Source organism: Lissotriton helveticus, chromosome 5_1 (assembly GCF_964261635.1).
Source record: "Lissotriton helveticus chromosome 5_1, aLisHel1.1, whole genome shotgun sequence".
Taxonomy (NCBI): domain Eukaryota; kingdom Metazoa; phylum Chordata; class Amphibia; order Caudata; family Salamandridae; genus Lissotriton; species Lissotriton helveticus.
In genome coordinates, this window is record NC_136065.1 from 590,857,295 (window position 1) to 590,881,875 (window position 24,581).

The 24,581-nt window shown below is 42.6% G+C and overlaps 1 protein-coding gene across 1 annotated transcript in view; it reads right to left on the reverse strand.

Moving 5' to 3' along the window:
• The window catches only part of RET (ret proto-oncogene), a 246,561-nt gene that overhangs the window by 24,027 nt on the left and 197,953 nt on the right, over positions 1–24,581 (reverse strand). Inside the window, exons 13-16 of the mRNA XM_078642944.1 lie at positions 20,405–20,512; positions 17,146–17,360; positions 15,164–15,286; positions 1,734–1,804 (exon numbers count right to left, since the gene is read on the reverse strand). Of these exons, the coding sequence (XP_078499070.1) occupies positions 1,734–1,804; positions 15,164–15,286; positions 17,146–17,360; positions 20,405–20,512 (517 nt within the window). The remainder of the gene's footprint in view (positions 1–1,733; positions 1,805–15,163; positions 15,287–17,145; positions 17,361–20,404; positions 20,513–24,581) is intronic.

Here is a 24,581-nt window from a genome sequence, read left to right on the forward strand (position 1 = left end):
CCGGAAGAGCGGCTGCAAAGCAAACTGTATGGCCTTCAAAATGGTCAAAAGAAAGATGACTCATGAACAGTGAAGGGGGGTGCGAAGGACGGACGGCAGGGGTATAAATGGGTGGGAGGAAAGATAGAAATGAAGAAAAGACAGACCAGAAGGAAGGAACGAGTGAGGGAGGTGCAAATGATTGAAGCACATTGGGAATGAAGGAAAGGGGAAGAAGGGTGCATGGAGGGTGAAAGGAAATAAGGGAAGATGGTCAGAAGGAAAAAAGTGAAAGGAATACACAGGAGAAAGCAACTGAAATAAGAAAGAAAGAAGAGAGTACTGAAGGGAGAGTGGAGCGGCAGAAGGGAGGGTAGAAAGACGCGAGGAAGGAAGATAGGAATAGAGCGAAGGGCAGAAAGAAGCGTTATAGAATGAAAGGACGGCAGATAGACTGCAGGGGAACAAAGGGAGGTATTTTTGAGAACTTGGACTGAAAGGAGGTGCAGCTCCCAAGTTTTGCAAATACGCAATGCGTGGGTGGTGAGATGCATAGGGATACTCGCACACGAGCAATCGGGATCATCTCAATGGAGTTTCAAAACCTTAGACCAGGCCTGGACTTTCTTTTTATTTTATCTGGCATTTTGTCGGTGGGCAGGAGCCAATGGAGGCCGGTTTTGAAAGCCCAAGGCCTCTCCTGGTGCCTCGGTCACTTTACCTAGCTCCTCGAGATTAACTGCAGCAGGCATGGGGAAGCGTCAAGTTGGAGAGAAGGATGGGGAGGGATGGATGGAGAGAGAGCAATTGATCAGAGAGGGAGGAGAGAGAGATAAGGAGAGAGAAAGAATGTATGGATGGGAAGAGGGAAATAGAGAGATGAGAGGAAGGGAGTAGGGATGTTTTGAGCAGTATTGCCAGGGCTGCTTTTGGTTTCCCAGTCCGGCCCTGCCTAACAGACAGCAGCAGAACAATACCTTGGATGGGCTGGCATGGCTGGAATCTCCATGGTGGCCAGCTTAAGCTCTGGGCCCAACTAAGCAACATTACACTAATCCTGAAAGTGTCATCCAAAGGCATGCTCCCCTCAGCTTGTATCTGTTTATGCTATCACCCCACCCCCAAACAGAACTCCCCATTCAGTCTGTGGTGCTTTTTCTTAAGGCTTGGCCAGTTCAAAACGTGATCTTAAATACTAAAAATATTTGGATCTATGGAGCAATTGTGCATTTTCTGCCCGTAGCAAATTAGCCACTCCAAATGGAATTCCAAATCCCCATTCTAGAATTTTCTTTTCCACGCATACAGATCTCGAATTTTTGGAGAACGGACTTAAAATGGTCCCAATTTTCATTCAGCTCTTGCTCTGCTAAGGGTTAGAGGTGGTTGGTGATGCGGAAGAAGGGTATTATTCAACCAGTTTGTTGCTTGGGTGGAACATACAATTGTACCTTTCATTTAGTTTTCTCAGTCATTTTGTTAAGTAGTGCTAATTGCAAGAAAGGGTGTTATTGTACCGCATAAAAGAGAACAACACTGATACCCCCTTAAAACCATTTTATAATGTGTGCTGTAAAGCCTTTAATACGAGCACATCTTCTCAGAAGGTGCAGGAGCCTCTGGTCCAGGTTAAAGGTAGAGTGGTGCTGTCTGAATCAATTCCTTTGCAGGTGTTCTGCGGATACTTCTGGATTTTGGACTCTACAATCCAAAATTAAACATTTCGTCGTACGTTTGACAAGACAGACACTTACACATCGCTCTGTGTTGTGTAGATGTGGTCAAACAGGGACTCGATTGCCATCCACTTCACGGGGATGCGGCCCTGCCGGGGAGGAAGAAGTGAAAGAGGCAGGGTTAGTATTGGTGACAGCTTGCATGCAACACATACCCAGACCCTCCGCGGTTCTCAGGGTTGGGAACCTCTCATCCCACCAACCACAACATACATTTTGTTTTATGGAGAAACACTCTGCATATTAATAAATACTTGTATGGTCTGTCCTCCTTTTTCATCTCTTGCCCTACTAAGTAAGATTTTGATGCTCGTCCTTAGATGAAATCCCAGCGCACCCGCAATTCTCCTCACCCTTACTGCGCTTTGAGCATATCACCCTTTTTTGCACGGTTCTAGGTTCCTCTATTGGAATGGAAAGTGAAGTCTACACTTTGCTTATTGTGACACATTACACAGACAGATGTTGCAGTCATAAGTGAATGGCAGATCTGTACAATGATGGGCAGAAAATCATCATGCTCCCTTATCCGGTGGCTAAAGGCATCAAGAAAGAGAAAACCTGAATGGTATTAACAAAGAGTTTATATTTAAGGTAGTCAAGCAGGAGTATTATAGTGCATTGTATTGTTTTAATTTGTAATTCACAGACAAAAGGTTCCAGATGCATAAAACAACAATAAAAGAACAAAAAAAGATAACAAACAATCTGTAAAGATAATGTAGGTGGAGCAGAAACACTGGAAATTAAACAAACTAGAATATAGATCAATGGAACAGAGTTACAAAATATGCAACATAAGACATAATAAAATAGTAGTGCAGGGAAGGAGAGAGGGGTATTCCTATAGCAGGCTTCGGAAGGGGTCAGTACAAGCCACCATAATGCTCATGTTTGCCACTTAAGCAGGGGTTGTTTTAAATTACACGTTAAACTGGTGAAGCAGGCTGTGTTCAGGTCTTTTGGGAAACTGCTCCATTGCTTCACTCCTGACACTTTTGCCAATCTGACATCAAACCTGGACAGGCGCCATTTAAGGGTGAAGAATTTGTGGTTTGTGTACCAACCTCGGGATGTGGGGCAGGTTGGTGCAATGGAATGATGCCTAATAAGTTGTTGTGAGGTTTCCCATTTGGTTGCTTTTTAACTCAAGCAGAGAACTCTCTGATCTATGATGAACTAGCACAGTTGAGATCTAAAGGTGAGAATGAGATCATTTTAACTTAGAATGATTAGTATAGCTACTTAGGTTGCTGGTAACTATCGATGATAAAAATGAATATTCTGGAATCCTGACAGAGCAGAGGAACTATTGTTCAGTGGTTCAGTCGCACCAGGTCTGATGGGAATTTGAGTTGAGTCACTAGTGAGAACAGCTGCGGCCACTGCAGGTAAGAGCAGTGGGGCGAGGTAAGGGGGGATTTCGAGAGCGGACTATGAGGGAAAAATAATTATTTATTTAATTTTCCCTTGTGGCCGTCTCTCGATATCCCCCCCCCCCCACCGGGCCTCACCACCACACCGCTCTTACCTGCAGCCGCCGCGGCTGAGTGAGAATGTCTCTGTGACACGTTCTATATGAACCAGTCTGTTGAATCCTGCAGCCCCTCTTTTGGGGCAATTGGGGCACTAGTAGACAGACTTTCATTACGGGATCATTGGAAACCAACTAATCCACCATTACCGCCTTTTCACCTACTATTTGCAACCAGGTCTTTAAACTTCGCATCAAAGCGAAATCCGGTTCTCCAGTTGATCCTTGCTGACCAAGAATAATATATTCTGCTTTCGATCTTATAACACAGCATCTCACTGACATGTTTAATCTTATTGTTAAGATTGGAGTATTCCCTACACTATGGAAACAATCTTCCATTGTTCCCCTTTTTAGAAAAATCCAGTCTGGATGCTCTGGATCCCAGTAATTATTGCTCAATGTTCTACATACCCTTGCCAGCAAAAATCCTAGAAAAATAAATAAATCAAGAACTGACGACCTTCATTAATAATAACCATCTCCTGGATTCGACACAGTATGGATTCAGGAGTGAGCTGGCCCTGATTACCACTACTGAAGTGGTCAGACGCATGGTAAACGGTGGAGATAATGCTACACTAATTCTTAGACCTCTCTGCAGTGTTCGACTCTGTGGATCACAGTTTATTAATAAATTGTCTCCAACCTTTAGGCAATGGTGGTTCAGCTTTTTCTCTCTTGAAATCCTTCATGGCTGAGCGAGACAAATTTGTGGAACTGGGCAAATATGCATCTCAATCCTTCCCGCCAATTCGCACACAATACTGGGAGATTTTAACTACCATCTGGAAGTACTTTCTGACCCAGATACCGCAAGCCTGCTGGACTTGATGAGCAAAGCTGATTTAAAGCAACGGGTGATTGGTGCCATGCACCAGGCTGGACATACACTGGATGGAATATTTTCCAATAACATACAACTGCTCTTTACAGGCCTTTTCCTGGTAGTCTGGTCAGACCACAAGGCAGTGCTATTTGAACTTACTGACCGACATACTCAGAAACCAGTAAAGAAACAGCTGGTGAGCAGAGCCTGGAACAAGGTAGAAGCCGAGGAACTTCAGGAGTTGTTAGGTGTTACATCTCCCTCTTTCCCTACAGATCTAGATGAGGGTACTCTATCATATACTAATTGGTTAGAATCATCATGTAATAAGCTTGCTCCTAAAAAACTCCTCCACCCTAATAGGGCGTGACCAACTTCTCCTTGGTACTCCCAAGAACTTAGAGACCAAAAATTGGCCTGTAAGCACCTTGAATGAAACTAGAGTAGGGAGTACAGTGATAGGGAAAAGAACGAATACAAACGTAGTTTAGCTCAATATAAACAACTGTTTCAAAAAACAAAACAAGATTTCTTTGCTAAACGCATTAATTCTCCAAAAACCTAAACCAAAGAATTGTTTAACCGGTAACCACCCTGGCTCACCCAGTTTCTCCGACTATGACGGCCAGTCAGGAACTCTGCAAAAAAAGTGCTAAATTCTTCCTGGACAAAGCTTAATCAAACTTTTCCATGTTTACTAATGTAACGTCTAAAACTACCTCTGATCAGACGGATGTTTGCAAGTCAACAGAGTGCACTAAGGCACAGCTTGATAAATGTGCCCCAGTAACGGCCACAGAATCTCTAAATCTGCTTCTGGCAGCTAAATCAGGCTCCCCCTACAATCCTTTCCCAGTTTCTATACTGAAACTAGCATCTAAGCCTGTTGCATTGGCACTGACCTCCATCATAAACGCTATGTTTTTGGAAAGGTACTTTCCTAAAGTATGGAAAAGCGCATCAATACTGCCTTTGCTCAAGAAACCGAGTAGGGATCCTAAGGATCCTAATAACTTTAGACCTATCTCTAGGCTCCCACTCCCTGTGAAATTTTGCAGAGAAAAACAGGAACGCACAACTTGGTCTGTTCTTGCTTCAAACTCAGGCGCTGGACCTGTCCCAGAACGGCTTCAGAGGATGGCACAGCACCGAGTCTCCTCTTCTTAAGTCCAGAGAAGAGATCAGGACTGTACTTGACCGAGGAGGCAAAGTCGTGATGATTATGTTGGGTCTCTCGGCTGCCTTCGATAAGCTCCATCACATCTTGCTGATGGACCGGTTGTGGTAGATCGGAATCCAGGGCACCGCCTGGAAACTACTTGAATGCTTCCTCTCTAATAGAAGGCAAATGGTTGCCCTAGGCATATTTCTGCCAAACCATTCTCTCTTCCTTGCGTAGTCCCTCAGGGTGCCTTCATGAGCCAGACACTTTTTAATATTTATGTTTCATCGCTGGCTCCCCTGATTGAATCTTTTGGCTTTAGTTTGACTTCCTACCCAGACGGCACCCAAATCGTGGCATGGCTGATGCCAGGAATGATGCTGTGAATGGCATCACAGCTCCACGATTGCATGACAGCCGTGGGAAGTTGGATGACACAAAATTGCCTTAAACTCGACTCAGGAAAAATGGAGGTTATGTTGGTTGGCAAAGACCCCAGCTTTTGGACCCCTGCATTGTGGCCGGACACACTGCGTCCTCTTCCCACTCCCAACAAGATGGTAAAAAATCTGGGAGTTTGGATAGACAATAAACTCAGCTTTAAAGATCACGTAAATGCGGTGGTCTCATCTACTTCATTTATCCTTAGATATTGTAAAAAAAATAATGACTTTCCTGCCCAAAGACAGTATGCAAACAGTTATCTCTGCCCTAACCATGTCTAGGCTGGATTATTGTAATAGACTTTTCATCAGCATTCAGGAAGGGCTTATGAATAAACTAAAACTCCTACAGAATTCAGCGGCTAAACTGCTTACCGGTATACCAAACTATGCCTCTATCTCGGCTGAGATTATAAGGTTTCATTGGTTACCTGTAAGGAAACGGGTTCAGTTTAAAGCCCTGTGCATTGTCTTTAAAGCCCTTCAAGGAGCTGGTCCCGAGTATCTTCACCACTTGGACGCTCATGACGAGCTCAGCTCGTCATGGAGTGCCCATTCATTTCAATGGAAATTACGTTGAAAGTCTAGGCACAGGCTTAGCATCCAAGTGGTTAAGCAACTACATCACTGGTATGTACCAAAAAGATCACAGCGTTCAGCAGAGGCAAAACAGTTTTTGGTACCCAGGGTACGAAAAGCCAACTGGGGTGGCAGAAGTTTTGTGGCCTGCGCAGCTAAGGCTGGAATGGTCTCCCGCTGCAGCTCAGATGCATGACTAATTTACTTGCCTTTAGGAAAGCATTAAAAACATGGCTCTTCTCTGCATAATTTCCTATCACAGTCACTCTGTCTCTATGCCTCTATAGGACTTCACACAGCGCCCGGACACCTTAGGGTAACAGTTGCGCTCTACAAATATCAATAGCATTAACATTAACTTTAACATTCCAGCTTCCTTGCTGTGTTCCACAGGGCTCTTCACTCAGCCCCTCTCCTTTCAATCTATATGTCACTCCCCTGGCAGGTCTTATCAAATCTTTTGACTTTGCCATGGTGTCCAAGGCTGACAACACTCAGATCATTGTCTCAGTGACCAACAATATTCAGGACACAGCTGCCAGGTTTCAAAACTGTATGCAACAGGTTAACAAGTGGATGACAGACAATTGCCTGAAAATAAAGTCAGGTAAGACCGAGGTTCAGTTTTTCAGATCTAACATCTCCTTTTGGTCACCGGAGTGGTGGCTTCAGGAACTCGGCTTGCTTCCCACTCCAGTTACTAAAGTAAAGAATTTGTTTGTAATCTTTGACACAACTTTATCCTTTAAATATAAGGGAAGCACAATTACCTAGTTCACTTTCTATACATTAAAAAAGCTCAGGAAAATCTTTCCATTTATACATCATGAGCTCCAAAAAACAGTTGTCTTTTCTAAATTGGACTATTGTAATGCTCTCTTTGTTAGTCTACAGAAAGCTACAGGTTCTCCAGAACATGTGATTCTCAGACATAATTCTGCCAAACAAGCTCTCATCTCTCTTCATTTGCTCCCCATGAACAAAAGGATTGATTTTAAAGCGTTATGCATCCCCTTCAGGGCCTTACATAAATCTGGACCAGAATATCTAATACACCAGTTCGACTGGTATGTTCCACCAAGAAACCTCCAGTCTTCCACCCAAAATGTGGTTGAGGTCTCAAGATTCCAGCTTTCAAACTGGGGTGGCAAAAGTTTTGTTAGCACCACATCTAAATTTTGGAACCTTCTTCCCACCCATTAAAAAAATTCATCAGATCTGCTCTCATTCAGGAAAGTCCTTAAGACCTGGCTTTTTACCCGGTTTAGGGCTCATTTGCTTTTTCTTTTGTAGCTATCGTTTTTCAGGTGTCAAAGCCTAGACACCTCCGGGCATTAGTATGCGCTATAAAAATATAAAATCAAAGGAATGATTTTTACTAACCATGGAATAATAAAATATTGAGAAAAAAACAAGTTGTAATCCTAAAGCCTTGCAGTATGCATGGAACGCCTTAGTGCTGGGCCATAATACACCATGTCACTAAGCTATTTTACTAACAATTGTTACGAGACCTACAAATCTACCACCTTCATGTTACATGTTGTGCTTTGCAACAGGTGCATTACTCTTTATACTATTTCTTGATTAATCAAATTTGTGACTAGACGCACAAACATCTTTTAAGCAAATGCATTAACCAACAGTTATCTTACTGCTATTAAACCCTGGAATTTGCTGGGTGCACACAATCTCTACAAGAAGGTGCCTTAACCCGATAAACTATTTTAAAAGTCTGTTTTTTACCACTTAGATAATCCAGAACACATATATGACCACAATTGTCCATGCTGCCAATTACCTTGATGAGGAAGGGAGGTCAGAGTTTTTTAAAAACATTAATGTGTAAATTGACTTCTAATCTCTGCTCCACATGATGCTGCCTGCCCCTTGTCACTATGCACTCTTTCTGCTGCCACTCTCCAGTCCCTCACGCTTAATATATGGGATCCCAGAGTATTCTTTTTCCTTTACCAGCACTGGGTGAAAGGATATGCTTGCATGTGTCTGTGCTGTGTCTACATGGGCATGTCCTACTGTGTCTGTGTATCCTTTATCCTTCTTGGTGACCCGCCCCCCCAGCATCTTGGGACACCCTTGATATCCAGTGGCCTACTGTGCCATAATTGGGAATCTCTCATCCCTGGGCCATACTGTGAGCATCCTTTGCATGATAAGGCCCATTACCGCCATAATTCTGGTCTCAGCTTAACTGTGGCTATTGAAAGCAGAATGTGGCATTAATAAATTGCTCGGACCCATATCTTACTTACTTCTAGCCACTTCTGATACAATGTAGGACTACTTAGCCGTATAGAGTTTTTCCCTGGCTTAATTTAATTCTGGCTGTGGCAAAGAAAGTAATCATTTGTGGCACAGTGTGGGCATATTTGATAACCTTGGTATAAATCTGGCTTGAAGCTAGCCAGAGCTGACATATTGTGGGCATTGTTGGCATTATGGAGCCCTGTCCTCTCTATATGCTGGCCATGTTCTAACGGTGGTAATATTTAAAGCCCTAGATTGTATAAGGCAAAACCCACTGCACACTGAACACGTATTTTTGCAGGAAGCTAACCATTTCCTCTCGACTCCCCTCTTATACTTCTGTTAGCAACTACACAAACCAAAAAGACGTTACCACATTTTAACTCAGAAGTATCCAAGTGTGCCATTTGAAGCAATTGCAAATGTATGTGTGCCTACCATTAGACTAATTGCTTTTTTCATTATATCCCTTAGATCCCAGAATTTTCTGAAAATGTTCAACTTGTTTTGAATATGTTCCTGTCCAACTTGGAGAATGCAAACCTTCTTTCAATAAACACCCAATTGGCCTTGTCAAATGATCCTTTTCACCTAAACTTGCTATTTCCGTCATCAAATAGATTTGTGGTCTTTTAAAAAAAATATATATCTTTAAATGTGTTAAAATGAAGATCTAATTCGCCTTTAAAAAAAACAGGAATATTTTGGAAAGTAGACACTGTTGCCATTTTTTTCTTAGAAAATAGATACATTCATTTGAAATCTGCTTTTTCTCCTAATGTGGTAAAAATATGCTCAAACGAACCCGACCTCGTGAAACTTCCATAGAGTTTAGCATTCTCACAGCACTGGGTCATACCCATTTGAGTTTTTACTGGGCAACTGCAGAGAAAGCAAGCTTCTCTGTCGCCTGCATAATAATAATAGATTATTTCTGAACAACTGTCATGTGAGACTCATAGGGAGGAAGAAAATAGATAGACTTCTTGGCAAACAGTCTAGCAACTATTATGGGGATGTGCATGCAATGCTTAATTACAACAAAAAAAGTTAAAACTGGACATCACACAAACAATTTTGAAAAGTTTGGCCGCAATACTGACTATTTAGAAGGACTGGTTGACGTGAAGTTGTTTTTAGTGGTATTACTACAAGGAGCTGGTCGTGGGAGCATACACTGGAATGATTCTGCAGTATTAGTCTTCAAACTTTATAATGCCAAGCTCCCCTGGAAAATATTCTTGTGTCTACCCCCCTCAAACTTTAGTGGATGGGGATTTCGGACAGTGATGTAATGACAAATGCTGTTCAAGTGGAGATTGTACTGCGGCACTAGGGAGACAGCGCATTGTCTTTTCTTCTCTTGGACTCAGTGCCCTCCCTTCAGCCACTGCTTCATCAAGAATCATGGCACAGCTCCCCGTCACTGCCTACATCACTGCTCAGATGTTTCACTCTGCCTTAGTAACATGTAACTGTCCTACTTTTCTCATCACCTCACATGCAATTGTCCAGCTTTTTCATTAGAGCACACTGTTGTAAATCAGTTCTTCATGTAACATGGCTGACAGTGGTCGTTAGCCCTTCCTTTGTGTTATTACCTCCTTAGCCTCACAGAATACCTATGTGTGCTCTAACTTGTACCGGAGTGTTCTACTCTTGTCAGTTGATGGTCTGGTCAGCTGGCGAGGTGTGCGCTCAGCTGTGTCTTATAATAAACCTGCATGTAATTAACTAGTAGTGTCTTGAGATTCATTCACAACAATTTGGCGACGATTTGGCTGAACCAACCAGGGAAGAAACCAGCACAGCGTTGAGCAGCACCTCACACCAAGAACCTAAGACTGCATGCCACCCAACTGCACCAAGAAACAAGAAGAAAAGAAACGGGTAACCCGAGTAACACGTGAAAAAAAAAAGGTAATTAAAAAGAAACCATCATTTGTACCCCAACAGCTGTCAACTGTGAGTCAAGACGACCTGCCTGGTACGAAAGACAGTTGCTGTTGAAGGCGCAGCCAATAACTCACCTCTGCAAAGGAAAATTGGAAAATTGACCCGACGTGACAGGTCTGGAAAGTGGTTCGCAAGGGTGAAAAGTGCACCTTTAATTGAAACGGAGTTATTTTAAAGCAAGCGTATGCCTGAAGTAACATATTGGATTAATTTAAAGCCAATGTGTGTCTGGAATAACATATTGGAGTAATCGGTATGCGCAGCAGAGGCAAGCTGTGAGAGCTATTGTTAAGAGATCGTGTGACAGGCGTGGAATGTGCGGTGAATAATTTACGAAGCATCGGCGAGATTGGTGAAGAGAGAAGTTAAGCTTGTTTTGAAACTCTGCCTTACCGTCCTTCGGCAGAGAGTTTCTTTCCCTGTTCTGTCATCCTTGCTCTGATGACGTTGTGGAACTTCCGCTTGTCCTAGCGGAGAAACGTTGTGTTCTCTGTGGCACGTCGTTGTTGTCCTGGTTACCAGGGTCACTTTGTTAGCAAGTGTCCAGTGAAGGCGCACGTCGGTTTCCTGATTTTCCTACTAATGCTGACTAATGCGCACGTCGGACGCTTCTTTGGAGCCTTATGGTGAGGAGATGCAGTGTTTCTGTGCTTTGTGGTCAGTTAAGCAGAAGTAAGTAACCAGGGCCGGACTGGGAACCAAAACCGGCCCTGGCAAAGTGCTCGGCCGGCCCCCTCCCCACTCGGGGGGTTGGAGGTGCTGCCTAGCGCTTTGCTAGGGCCGGTTTTCGGTCGATTTTGTTGCAGGGCCGATTTTGCAGCTATGCTGCAAAAACGGCCCTCTAACAAAATCGGCCCCCAGGAGCTCAAAAACGGCCCTCACTCTTGCGGCGCACCGGGGGATTGCCCGGTGCCCGCTATGGCCAGTCCGGGCCTGTAAGTAACCCTGGATTTGTTTTGATTATCGTACACCAAGGTATACTAATTGACGATAACTCATAGACAGTTGTAAACGTGTTTTGGAAACTTAACATTGGTAACAGTGTGACAGGACTGCCACCTAGTGGATTTTTGTAATCATAACTAGGAACCGGGAAAAGCCTAGTGACGTGTCAGAGAGTCTGATCTAAGACCAAAGGATGCAGATCATTCCTGCAGCAAAGCCCATTATCAGCGTGTCATTTTCAACAACAGCGTATAATTAATCTCAGGGACAGTGACTGTGAGCTCAGAACAAAGATAGTACAGTACCATAGAAAATAATCCACTACTAGGTCAGTTAACTCAGAACCACGACTGAAAAGTAAAAGCAGCACATATGTCCCAGAACTAGAAGCGAGGTAAAGAGCCCACAAGCAGGGTTTAGCAGGTCCAAGAAGGGACAAAGGTCGTCCCAGAACAAGGAGGGGACAAAGGTCATCCCAGTAAAAGAAGTGGACTAAGGTTGTCCAAGAGGGGCAAAGGTCGTCCCAGAACAAGGAGTGAATAAAGGTCGTTCAAAGGAGCATAGAGCCCATGACCGAGACGGCGACCAGAAGCAGGTCAGAGGACCCAGAACAGGGACAAACGTCCCACATCTGGAGGCTGATCAATGAATCCTTAACCAAGACAGAGAAGCAGAAGGTGGGCAAAGACCCCAGAACCAAGAGGGGACAAAGGTCCCAGACCCAGAAGGGGACAAAGGTCCTAGTACAAGGGACCAGGACCAGGAGAGGACAAAGGAGTTCCTAGGACTGGGAGGGGACAAAGGCCTCAGAACCAGGAAGTGACAGGACCGGGAGAGGGCACAGGAGGTCCCAGGACCGGGAGGGGACAAAGGTCTCAGAACCAGTACCGGAAGGGGACAAAGGAGGTCCCAGGACTGGGAGGGGACAAAAGCCCCAGAATCTAAAGGGGACAAAGGTCTCAGAACCAGTACCAGGAGAGGGCAAAGGAGGTCCCAGGACTGGGAGGGGACAAAGGCCCCAGAACCTAAAGGGGACAAAGGTCTCAAAACCAGTACCGAGAGAGGACAAAGGAGGTCACAGGACCGGGTGGGGACAAAGGGCCCAGAACCAGGAGGTGACAGGACTGGGAGAGGACAAAGGAGGTCCCAGGACCGGGAGGGGACAAAGGCCCCAGAACCCGAAGGGGATAAAGGTCTCAGAACCAGTACCAGGTGAGGACAAAGGAGGTCCCAGGACCGTAAGGGGAAAAAGGCCCCAGAACCAGGAGGTGACAAATGTCCAGAACCAAGAGGGGACAATTGTACCAGAACCAGGAGGGGAGGTCTCAATGAGTCAAGACCCGGGAAGATAATCCCGCAACGGGGTCTGAGAGCCCATAGAACTGAGACAAAGAATCCAGAACCAGAAAAAAAAATGGGACTGAGAGTCCAGAACCGAAAAAACAGAGGCCCACAACCAGAGCAAAAGTCCCAAGACTGAAGAAATAAGTCTAGAATCGGAGAAAGAGAACCAAAAAGAACCTGTACCAGACGCCTCAAAGGTCTCAGCACCGCAGAACCTAAGAAAGTGAACCATATTCGAGACAATGTGAATCTCAATCAGGACTAAGTGTCCATCCTTTGAAGAAAGAAAATTTCAAACTAGAATAAAAACTCCTAACATCACATGCAGTACTGCACTTGGAATTCTCGAAGAGTACCCAGGACTGTAGTACCAGTAAAGCATGGAGGCATCGGTTGAACTGTTCACCTTCAACTTGGAGCGGAAAGTGATGGTAGACATGAACCGATTTAAGGAAGTGAACTTTCTCTTCCTGTTTTTTGCTGGTCAAGGACAGATTGGAGAAAGTGGACTTTCTTTTCCTGTTTTTGTCAGTCTAAGGGGAGTAGGTGGTGGTGATACCTATTAGTTGTTTGGGTGATGTGTCTCACCTCACATTTCACTCTTAACACTTTTTGCCCCTAAGCGCTCTTTTGCCTTCTCGAACTAAAAATAGATCAAGGCATCGTAGACCTCCTATCTGTCTTAATTATTATTGTTGTTGTGTTCCATACAGTAAGCTTCATTTTTGTGATTTGTTTATATATTTAATTTTTCTGTAAAGGAGGAAGATGTGTTGTAAATCAGTTCTTCATGTAACATGGCTGACAGTGGTCGTTAGCCCTTCATTTGTGTTCTTACCTCCTTAGCCTCACAGAATACCTATCTGTGTTCTAACTTGTCCCGGAGTGTTCTACTCTTGCCAGTTGATGGTCTGGTCAGCTGGCGAGGTGTGCGCTCAGCTGTGTCTTACTATAAAACTACATGTAATTAACTAGTAGTGTCTTGAGATTCATCCACAACACACACCTCTCTCATCACTGTCCTGATACTCTATACGGTCCACCTTTTGCATCACAGAGGAATTTGAGAATATCAATAACAAAAATACTGTCTGACATAAACATCGTGGGCTACATATTAACAACAATATTTCTCCATTCAGTGTAGATTTTCTATTGTCACCTCCATCACGGCAGTATTTTTTTAAACAATATTTTGGTCAGATAACACTCAGGACACAATATTCTGGTATCAGGCACTCATTACTGACCCCTTCCTGGTCAGTGTCAATTTTCTCTATCAGTGTCTACCTCTGTCGTCTCTCTGCCAGCATCCACCTCTCCTGTGACTGCCCTCTTGCTGTTAGCATCTACCTCTGCTGTCACTGCCACTCCCACGTCAGCATCCACCTCTCCTGTCACTGCCACTCCCACGTCAGCATCCACTTCTCTTGTCACTGCCACTCCCACATCAGCATCTACCTCTTCTGACACTGCCCTCACGCTCTCAGCATCCAACTCTCCTGTCACTAACAGCCTCACAGTACACCTGTACTGTAACCTCCCCTCTCTTCAGTCAGTGCCCCCCTGTTGTTCAGTGTCCACCGCCCCATTGGTATCCATCTCCCCTGTCAGTGTCCATGTATTCCGTCACTGCACCTTCTTGCTACGCCTGCCTAACTCCTCCATCTCTAGCAACCTCTCCTGTCAATGTCCACCTCCCATCAGCCTATACCTTTCTTGTCACTGCCCAATACTCGTGTATGACCCTCCTCCTCCACCACTTCCCAATTCTCCTCTCAGTCAATACTCACCTCTACTGCAAATGTCCTGCAGTCACTACTAGCTCCTCCTGTCAAAGCTCACCTGTCCTATCACACATTTTCGCTATCCCTAGTGCCCTCTCCCATCACTTCCCTTACTCTCTCCTAGCACTCACTGAATGTCACTCCTTTCTCTTTTCTGCCTCAAGTCAACACCCACCTCTGACAACTGTAATCTGTGAGTAAACCCAACAGTCCTATCAGAATAGGACATTCCTTCCATACATTGGGGCTGTGGACACTCACTGCTATGAAAGAGATTGACAACCCTCAGAGATCAAATTGAAATGAACCCCAAATCGGGTTTCCAGGGTATGGCACCAGAATATCGTTCTTTAAATATTATCTGACATAAATAATGGGCTCTAAATATACTTTACATAAATATCCCTCTGTTGCAGTTAATATTCGAAAATTTACACCCAATGAAGCGGTTTTTCGTAAATGATATTTAGGCCACAATATTTTTGTCAGACGATTTATGCGATTAATTCTGTCAGGGTGCATGTAGAATGCATGTGTACTGTTCGGAGGTAAAAAAAGTTATTACCATTCCTTCCTGTTCCCCACTCATGGGTTAACATACCTTACTTCTCTTGACATAGGAATCCTCTTCATAGACATCCCTAGACAAGCCAAAGTCAGAGATTTTCATCTTGCGACCCTCAGCAACCAGGACATTCCTGGCAGCCAGATCTCGATGCACCAGCTTGGAGAAGAGAAGCAAACAGAAAAGAAGACGTGAGAAGGACTATCAAACTGGATTTCATCATAAATTGCAAAGATGATGGACCTGCTTTCTCATCTGACCTCACTCAGGAGCGTGCAAGATAGACTTAATAGGCATCAATGAGATTAACAGAATCTTTTTCTTTTTGGCTCATAGGGTGGTAGAAAAGAATATCATTGATTAATGGCTCCTCTAGAAAAACAGGTTTTGGACACATTTAACAAATGGTTACTGGTACAGGATTTTTTGTTCAACCATTATATACTTTCCACGTTTTGAGACCATTTTAGTGACAATATTCATGCACAAATTACATACCAGTCAGATGGAGCTGCACCTATACAGTGATCTAGAATATTTCAGGCAGAGATGTATACAGACCACAATGGTGGTTGTACCTATTGATTTTATTCTAGTCATAGACAAGCTTTGTTTCAACCCTTGTGATATTGGGCCTTGTGGCAGCATTTGATGTATTGACAATGAAATCATGATGCTGGCACTGGGGTGTCTAATCAAAAAGGGTAAGTGTGTTTGAATCACTTCCTCCATCCCGAATGGTAGGACTAAGAAACAACCGTTGGGGACTCATATGTAGAGGTGCAACTAGAGCCAAATTTTGGAGTGGGGGGGGGCTGACTCTTCCAGCAATATGCAGAGTGGAGATGCAGGGGCTCTAAGAAGGGTTGAAAAACAACAAAGTCTCATTAACAAGCAAATGGTCTTTTAAAGACCTGTGACGGTCTTTAAATGAGGCCAAGCCCTCATTACTGTTAACTAATTCTTAAGTCAGGCCACGAGAGAAACCATTTGAAAGCATGGCCTGAGGTGTCATCAGGACGTCAATAGCTCTCACACCTGCTCCTCTTCTAATATTTGAGAGGGTTTCTTTGGCTTTTCTGTCTTTGGATATTTTCACTTTTGATGGGAGACCACTGTCTGAGGCTGAACCCAAACAAAGTTAAGGCAATGGCTTCTAGTCCGGAGAGATTGATCAATTTGTTACATAGTGTGGTGGATCCCCATTCAATAAGAATGGCCCTACACTGCTTTAGAGGTACTGAAACTTGGAATACCAGTCAATAGCATTCTTAAACGTTATGCAAAGCTCTAGGTTACAATCAAAAGTTTATGTAACATCAATGGCTCTTTCTGACAGCACAAGATTTATTATCCTTTGTTTGGACAACTGATCCACTCTAAAGTGCCTAGAGTTTGGAACACAGTCATATGGCACATATCAATAAGTAGTGCAGACTAAATTTCAGAAATTTCAGCTGTTATCCTGAACTGTTGAATACTTCAGGATTTTTGAAGTCATGTGCAGCGATCATTGGGGACTGTTTACGTTATCCTTTTGTTCCCACAAAAATCTGTCAGGTTGTGTCTTCACAAATCTGACCCTAATAATCTCAAACTTGTTGATTCTATCTCACATTGCTGTCTAAAGTAGTCGCATTCCTGAATGACATCACATAAGCACAACTTTTATTTGCTTCTTTATAGCTAATTATTTTTACAGTATATCTATTTGTTGCTGACTTTATGTCATATTCACTTATGCTATTCTCTGCATTGCACAGTTTAGAATGATTACACATGGAGTTGGTGTAACTATGATTGTGACTCCACTGAAGTATATTTAGTAAGTGTTGTCAAGACACTTTGTAAAAAGAAACCATAACACCAAACATCAAAATAAACTCAATAAATAAAAATCCGTTTTAATACAAGGTCCAGGATAATCTTTGAAATATTTTTATTACCCGCTCAAAATGAACTCCACCACTGCCCCACACATAAAATCATGTTACATAATGGCAAAATAGCACTGTTACCTTCATTTCTGCAAGATAGAGCATCCCTCTTGATATCTGCCAGGCAAATGAAATGAGGTCTCCCATTGTCAGTGCCCTCTCGTCTGGGTTGTCCAGGTAGCTCGAGTTGCGATTACTATCGTTGCTCATGTAACTTGGTCCCACTTTTCGGCTTTCTCTCAGGAAGCTGCGCAGGGAGCCATACTTGGCGTACTCCACAATCAGGTACAGAGGTCCTACAAGAAAGAAAGCAAATAGTTGTGCAGCCTGTCTGGATATATAAGCTGATGTAGCTGTTTCCTCTTAGACTTCCCAAAAACATAAGATCGTCAATTGCCGCCAATGTACTCAAATACTTTCTTTTATTTTATTCAATAGCACAAGGGCATAATTATTTTTACAGAAAGTAAATACTCTGAAAGGTTCTGCCCCTTAGTTGCCATGTTCACCTTACTGTGATTTGTTGGGATGCAATTCATGCTTGAAGGTTGCCTAAATAAATACTACCGGAAGTGTACTTGAGGAATTCAGCTGCTCATTATTCTGTCATTGTTGGTGCAAAAAGAATGTTAGGAGAGGGCTGAAACTGTGACAGTGCCTTTTGAGTAAAATCACACGTTGTTCTTTTAAGCACCGGTGGGACTCAGCTTAACTCATGGTTGACTCAGATGCAATATCACTTTTTTCAATGGTAAGCCGAAATGTACAAGATAATATACATGAAAGGTTTGAGGAATTCATATTGTAAACTTTCACTTTTCATTGACCATGCCCGAAAAATGAATGGGATAATATTTTAGTAAATGATTTCAAACAAGCTAGATTATCCTCATTTGACTCCACACCGCCCTTCTCCTGTTTCCTTCACTTTGGGAATTAGAAACAAACAGCTTACTTGTTTAATTGAAATCAAAAATCATCAATCAGTTCCCCAGACTCATTCCACTCTCATTGGAGTGATAAATCTGCAGAGCTAGAATCGGCAAACACGTGAGGATATATGTAACCGATATATGGTTAAAAACATCACTCTAATCACCTTAATGAACATTTTTCTTGTTTGCTGAGTTCTTTCATAAAAAATCCGTGCTATGAGGGAGGAGAAAATCTAAATTCTGTTTCTCTTTGTAACAGCTTGGGAGAAGCCAGATATGGGGAGAAATAGATCACAAGTGCTAAAACCCATCTACAGAGCAATGCCGTCCAAAGAAGGGGGATTTTGGTTGTTGGGTGAAATTAGGAGTAATGAAGATTCCAACATTAGATAAGCATAGATAGGAAATCTAAAAAATATGATTTTTTTTTACTTCTCTAAGCGTCATTTTATTTTTTCTGTGATTTTTTTTTTTGGATTATTTTCTCTGTTATCTTTTGGAGATAACTTTTCATGTCTTATACCATGTAGCCTTCATCTTGGCTCTAAAATGTACTGTTTAAGACTCACTCTGGTTCTTCAATGTACTGTTCAATGCCACTAAACAACATAGGGCCTGATTACGATGTCAAGCGGACTGCAAGCACCGACCGCCGGTTGTGGTCTGCCCGACATCTGCCATTGAGGGCCGCCCACCGCATTACGATGTGACGGGCGGAGTCATCGGGCGAAGGAACTGTTGGCTGAGTTCCCGGACTCAAGCAGCCCGTCGGAGCATTGAAAACACACATAATCCCATAATGACAGCGGAGCCAGCCTCTGCTCCACCGTTGGGATTATGTCACTTTCCGACAGCCTTTTGGAAAGTTACCTTGGCGGCCCCTAGCAGGGTCCCCGTCCCTCTGCGGCCTTGACTCTGAGGACTGGGGTGCACCTATGATGTCACCCTAAACATCCCTGCACCACCTGCTACTCAGTGCAGGGATGTTTAAAAGCATCCATTTTACAATGGCAGCTTGTGCTGCAGGCATTTTCTGCCGGCTGCACAAGCTGCCACTTTAAAAAAATGTTTCTGAATCGCCATAAGGCGCTCGCATCCAAACTGTGTGGTTGGAACCGCTGACCCATCGTCAGGCAGTTCCAGTCTGCTATGGGGTCGGGCGGACGCAATTCCGCCCAACATCATAATGCCGCCCATTCTTGCTGTACTGTTCATTGAGTCATATTGTGCTTGCTATTGTACTGTTTATATCCTGGATCTTCAATGTACTGCTTCATATCTGCAAGTGTGCAGTGTGACCCATAATGTGGCTGAGCAGTGGGGCAGGCCACAAGAGCACCCACATTTCCATACTCACTCATCCACAGCCCACATTCACAAATACACATACATTCATACATGTATGCCAAACCCAAACATTTAAAAAAGGTACTTCCTGGACCACAGCCTGAGGGCAGGTCCAGCAAGAGGGGTCATGGCAGGAGCTGGACGCTCGTGCAGGAAAAACAAGAAGATCCTGCCAGTTTCTCTCATTGACCGACCTTGTCATGGAACAGCAAAAGAGAGTAGGACCTTCCCTCACTCATCACTTAATAGGATGGGGATGAGTGAGAGTAGCTGACTCCACACCAGTCTGAGAAGAGGGTCACTGATTGACAGTCATCCCTGGGCACTGCAGGGCTTAAAATTGAAGCACCCAGTTCCAAGTCTATTGGTTATTTGCCCCCTTGTCTGGAGGGGGGGAACCACATAGGGATTTGTGAGGCTGAGAAGGTCAAGACGTCCTGGCTGTGAAATATTCAACCCCGCAAAGTCTGGTTGAGGATCCCAGGCGCCTGCGCATTTAGAGCATGTACAACACCTTGCTGCCTGACGCCAACATAATGTGTTTCTGTCAGGCTGCCCTTTGACAGACACTCATCAAGCTTTGCATAAGGTGGTAGGGATGGGCCCCTCCGCCTTTAATTATGTGTTGTACTAACTATTGTGTCATCAAGGTACCATTCAGTACCCCATATTGTCACTTCTGTGGTACGCTTTGGTAGTCCGTATTGGTTCTTCCAAGGTATAATTTAAAATATTCTGTTTAGCCTTCCCTGGCACTCTTAACTAATACATACCAGTTTTGGGTCTCAATAGTACTGTTAATTGCCTTCTATAAATTCTTCAATTGTGCGAAACCCAATCTCATACTCAGACCTAGACAGGTCTATTAAGTGCCTCTCATCAATCAATGGAACTCTTTATTATTTTTCATTGGGTCTTCTAAGGTGCAATACAACATGTTGAATGTACTGCCTAACTAATGAATACTTGCATTTGGGTTTTATTTTAGTTGTCCATAGAACTGGGGTGACTCTATTAGGGCAGTCCTCAGTAACACCTATTACGTAGAAGAATCTTACCGTCTTGACTGCAGGCTCCATAGAGTTTGATGACGTGGGGGTGATTGACCTGCTTCAAGAGGGTGAATTCGGATAGAAGGTCTCTCAGCTCACTATGGGAAGCATTCTCTGTAGAAAACATGAAAAACACAACACATTCCTGGGTTGAGGATTGCATGAGAGTCTTGGACATAGCACATTATTTACCAAGTGGAAGGGATGTTTTCTCCTCTAACCGATTTACACATGTGCATTTGAACAAAGTATATACATGACTCTATTCTGGAAATCTCATTTTCAAACAATTAAAAAATATGTGGAGATATTGGGAAATGACTACTCACTGGAGGACTACTGTAACAACTGCTGCTAATGTCACTTCTGTTTCTGACTTCAAGCTGGGTGGCAATCATCATATTCTAGTTGAACAACTTAGTGGCCAGTGTGGAATTTGGGATATGTCTTTTTTAAAGCAGGTAACAAAGAGATAAACAATGACCCCTCTCTCCAGCTATGCACACAATTGTGGTTTGAGTGAATTGTGGCATGAGGGGTAAGGTTTCAAGCAATTGAGAGCACTGTACAGGAGGTCACATTCACATACAGTGGCATATAGCTGATGTTAAACAATGTCCTCTAATTAAAAATATATAAGTATGGTGAACTAAGGAAGGAATATTCTTTCGCAAACGTTGTAGATCTTTCAAACATATTTGACTTTGACTATGGCTCAAGATTAACAATGTGGGAGAAAGCTCAGTAATTGACAAACCTTTCAATCTTACTAAGAGCCTCAATATTGCTCTATTTGAAAAATATGAGTTAACTCGTATGTAGGGAAGGAAGAAGTGCAATACAAACCAGCCTAAAACAAGGAAGCCACTTTGTTGTTTAGTATTTTTTGCACTGGCCTTGAGAGGCTCGATTCAGAACCTTTTGCACTTCTAGGTTTAACTTGGATGCACAAACAATGTAATCTATGACGGCTCATGGCCGATTCTGATCCACAGAATCACAGCGTCCAAATGTTTACAGTTGCATCTGTAAACGTCTTGAAAAAAATGAACCAAAAAGTGGGATTTTCTGCACTGTTGTGTTAAGAAGGGAGAAAGAAATTGTTCGTTACTATGAGTCTTGGTGGGTTGGCTAATAAAAATGTTGTTAGCACCAATAAAGCTGGAATTTTGTGTGCAGTCATAAACATTCTTAAAGTCTTAAACTTAATGCACAATAGGTTGTAACAAGTATGGGTTTTAAACGTTTCTCAAATCCCCACATTTTAGGGGAACTATATAGATATATAAATATGAATATAAATGTTTTCTACTTGGATGAAAAAATATTTTCTGTATGGTGAGTAAAATGTGGAACTGGATATTTCCAATAACCCAGAATATGACTTGTGCACCTGGAATCAATTGAGGGTGTAGGGTACTCAATCATGCACAGGTAAATGTAGATGTGTAATGATTTCCATACATACTCAGGGTGATTTTTGTGAACTCCCAACAATGGTTACATTGACAAGAATCCTAGGTCTGACACTTTGATTCATATATTCATTCTGTGAGAAATGGCTCAGACAAATTGAATATGGGCATATAATATATAACATTATAAGCAACCGTAATGAGCTAAGCCCTCTCATGTATGGTGACAACACTCTCTTTTACTAAACTGCTATGGGCCTCCAACTTGAGCATAAATATTTCAGAGAATATTGCTTTTAAAATCAACTGGTAATTAATTAAGATAAGACCAAAGTAATGGTTTCTGTGCCCTTTGATTGATCATTGACAGGGGCATAGTAGGTACCAAATTAGAGCATGTAGCTCACTTACGGTATGCATCTTTTCGAATTTCCAAGCAAGTGAATCATGTAATTTAAAACCCAAGGTAATGGGTTAGGAGGTTAGAAGAAAATGAACACTTTTCAGAGAACTGATAAAATGTATGGTACCCAGTCTATAAACCAGAGAAATAAGCCATTTTTTGCACATCCTTTCTTATGTTGTTTTTGCTCTAAGATTTTGTGGTTCTGGTTATAGACGTTAATAAATAAAACGACAGAGGGTATGTTATATTATGGAAGTGTGTTGAAGCATTTCTGAGAACATCCCAATCTCAGCCATATGAAAGGAGTATGGATTTAAATTTTTGCGCCCATTAGTGTAGAAGATTTTTTTAAACCACTCAAGAAAATTGCTTCAAAGGACTATCATACATTTGCTTCAATATATTTAAAATATTTTTTAAAGAATAATAGTTGGATGGTATGATTTATCTACATCAATCTCATAAGCGATTCTGAAAAGTTATGATGTCGCAATTTTGGTAGTTTTGATGGCTTGTCTGATGTGGTGTTTAAGAGCTGTCTTGTAAATAAATGAACTGTGTTACGTTGGACAGCATCAATGACTTTAATCCACATGGGACCAGAATATTATAATCAAAATATAGTCCTGCAGATTTATTGGGGCCTATTCATGATCTGCATTTTATAGTACTGTTGGCAGTACCACAGTGTTGCTACTCACGTACTATACAAAATGCTATGCAGAAACCTACATGCCGAGGTCTTTGCCTCCGCATCTCCTATGTTTTCGGTGCAGAGATCTCCGCCCCAAATGCAGAGAGCTCCATACATATACGCCCACAGAGTGCTAGTACATTTGGGAGGGACAGGTGATCGTGGCTGGAAAATAGGAGATACCTAATACTAAATGAGAGGTCTTTTGGTTTGAGTAAGGATGGGTTGCCAAATTCAAATCACCTTAAGCAGCCAAGGGAATTAAAGCCGCACTGCCCGATGCGTCACATCAAAGTACTATCAAGTAATAATTGACAATGTTGCCCACCTCAATGGTCCACTGCTCATAGACCATACCCTACGATTAACAACTCATAAACAAAGGGGCAGCAATAGCAACAAGAAAATAAGTAAAACAATTAATCTTAAGGCTTCTGTGTTGAAGATGTGTGCTTCTTTATTGTACAAAGTCAGAAAACTACAGAGCAGCCAACGCGTTTCACCCTCAACAGGACTTCATCAGGGCATGAATCAATCACACTCAATTAACCTTTTGGGGCAAAACCGTCTTTCAAAATTTACCAATGGCATATCACTAATCATGCCTTGTAATTGGAAGAATCACATCTACCATCCAGATGTGATGTAAGCCTAGCACTGTCCTAAGTTACTGGAACACAATGCCAGTTCTATACAGGAGTAGGGACCAGTCTGTCCTATCAAGTGGTCCTAAAATCCCTAAGGTTATAGGGATATGGTTTGGTGCCCCAGCCGTGTTCGGCCAAAGTACATGTTTCTACCAGATCTGGAAGGAGGGGTTGTGTGCATGGACGTTGATTCGCCAAAATGATAGATGTAGCAGAAGTGATACCAGACACCCTTTAACGTCAGTTACAATGATGTCATATGACTTTTTCATTCCTGATCAAGCTTGTTTTTCTATTTATCATCAGTTTATGATACCTTAATCACTCATACTGGATACAAAGGTGAATGTATGGTTCGGACATAATTTTTCACATATTCACAACAAAGAAACATAACTTTTTAATAATGTGTTTTTTTTATATATTCAAAGGAGTGGCATTTCTATGCTGATTTCACTTTTTTGAATTAGATCCGAGTGGTAGCAGTAGAATGTAAACAGTGCACATCAGGATATTGTTCCCTTTTTGCTTAGATCTGCACTTGCCAACTTTGAGGCAAAGGGTCCCAAAGGAAGGGTCAGTGGTAGCAGAAAGCAATGAAGGGGTTGCAAAAGTAACATCTGGGGACCCCTAAATGACATCCATGGTTGCATAGGGCTAGAAAGGCACATGCACACATTCACAAAATAATAATCCCATTGCTATTCACAAACTGCACTTCTAAACTTATGAGAGCCATAAAGACCACAAAACAGTAGTATATGTACTTTAGCTCAGACCTGGAGTAAGTCCAACACCACACGGCCAACCAATGGTACTGCAACTCACTCCCATAGAAAATAATGGTGGCAGGAACATAAAAAATCCAAAGTAATTTATTTTGACTTCTTAAAATATACCTCTATAAATGTTATTAAGTGATTAAAAATAAAAGAAATCCATAGCTAAAACATAATTATTTTATTTTAAAATACTTTAATAACATCTTTTAAATTAAAAAACATGTAATTTTATATTTTGA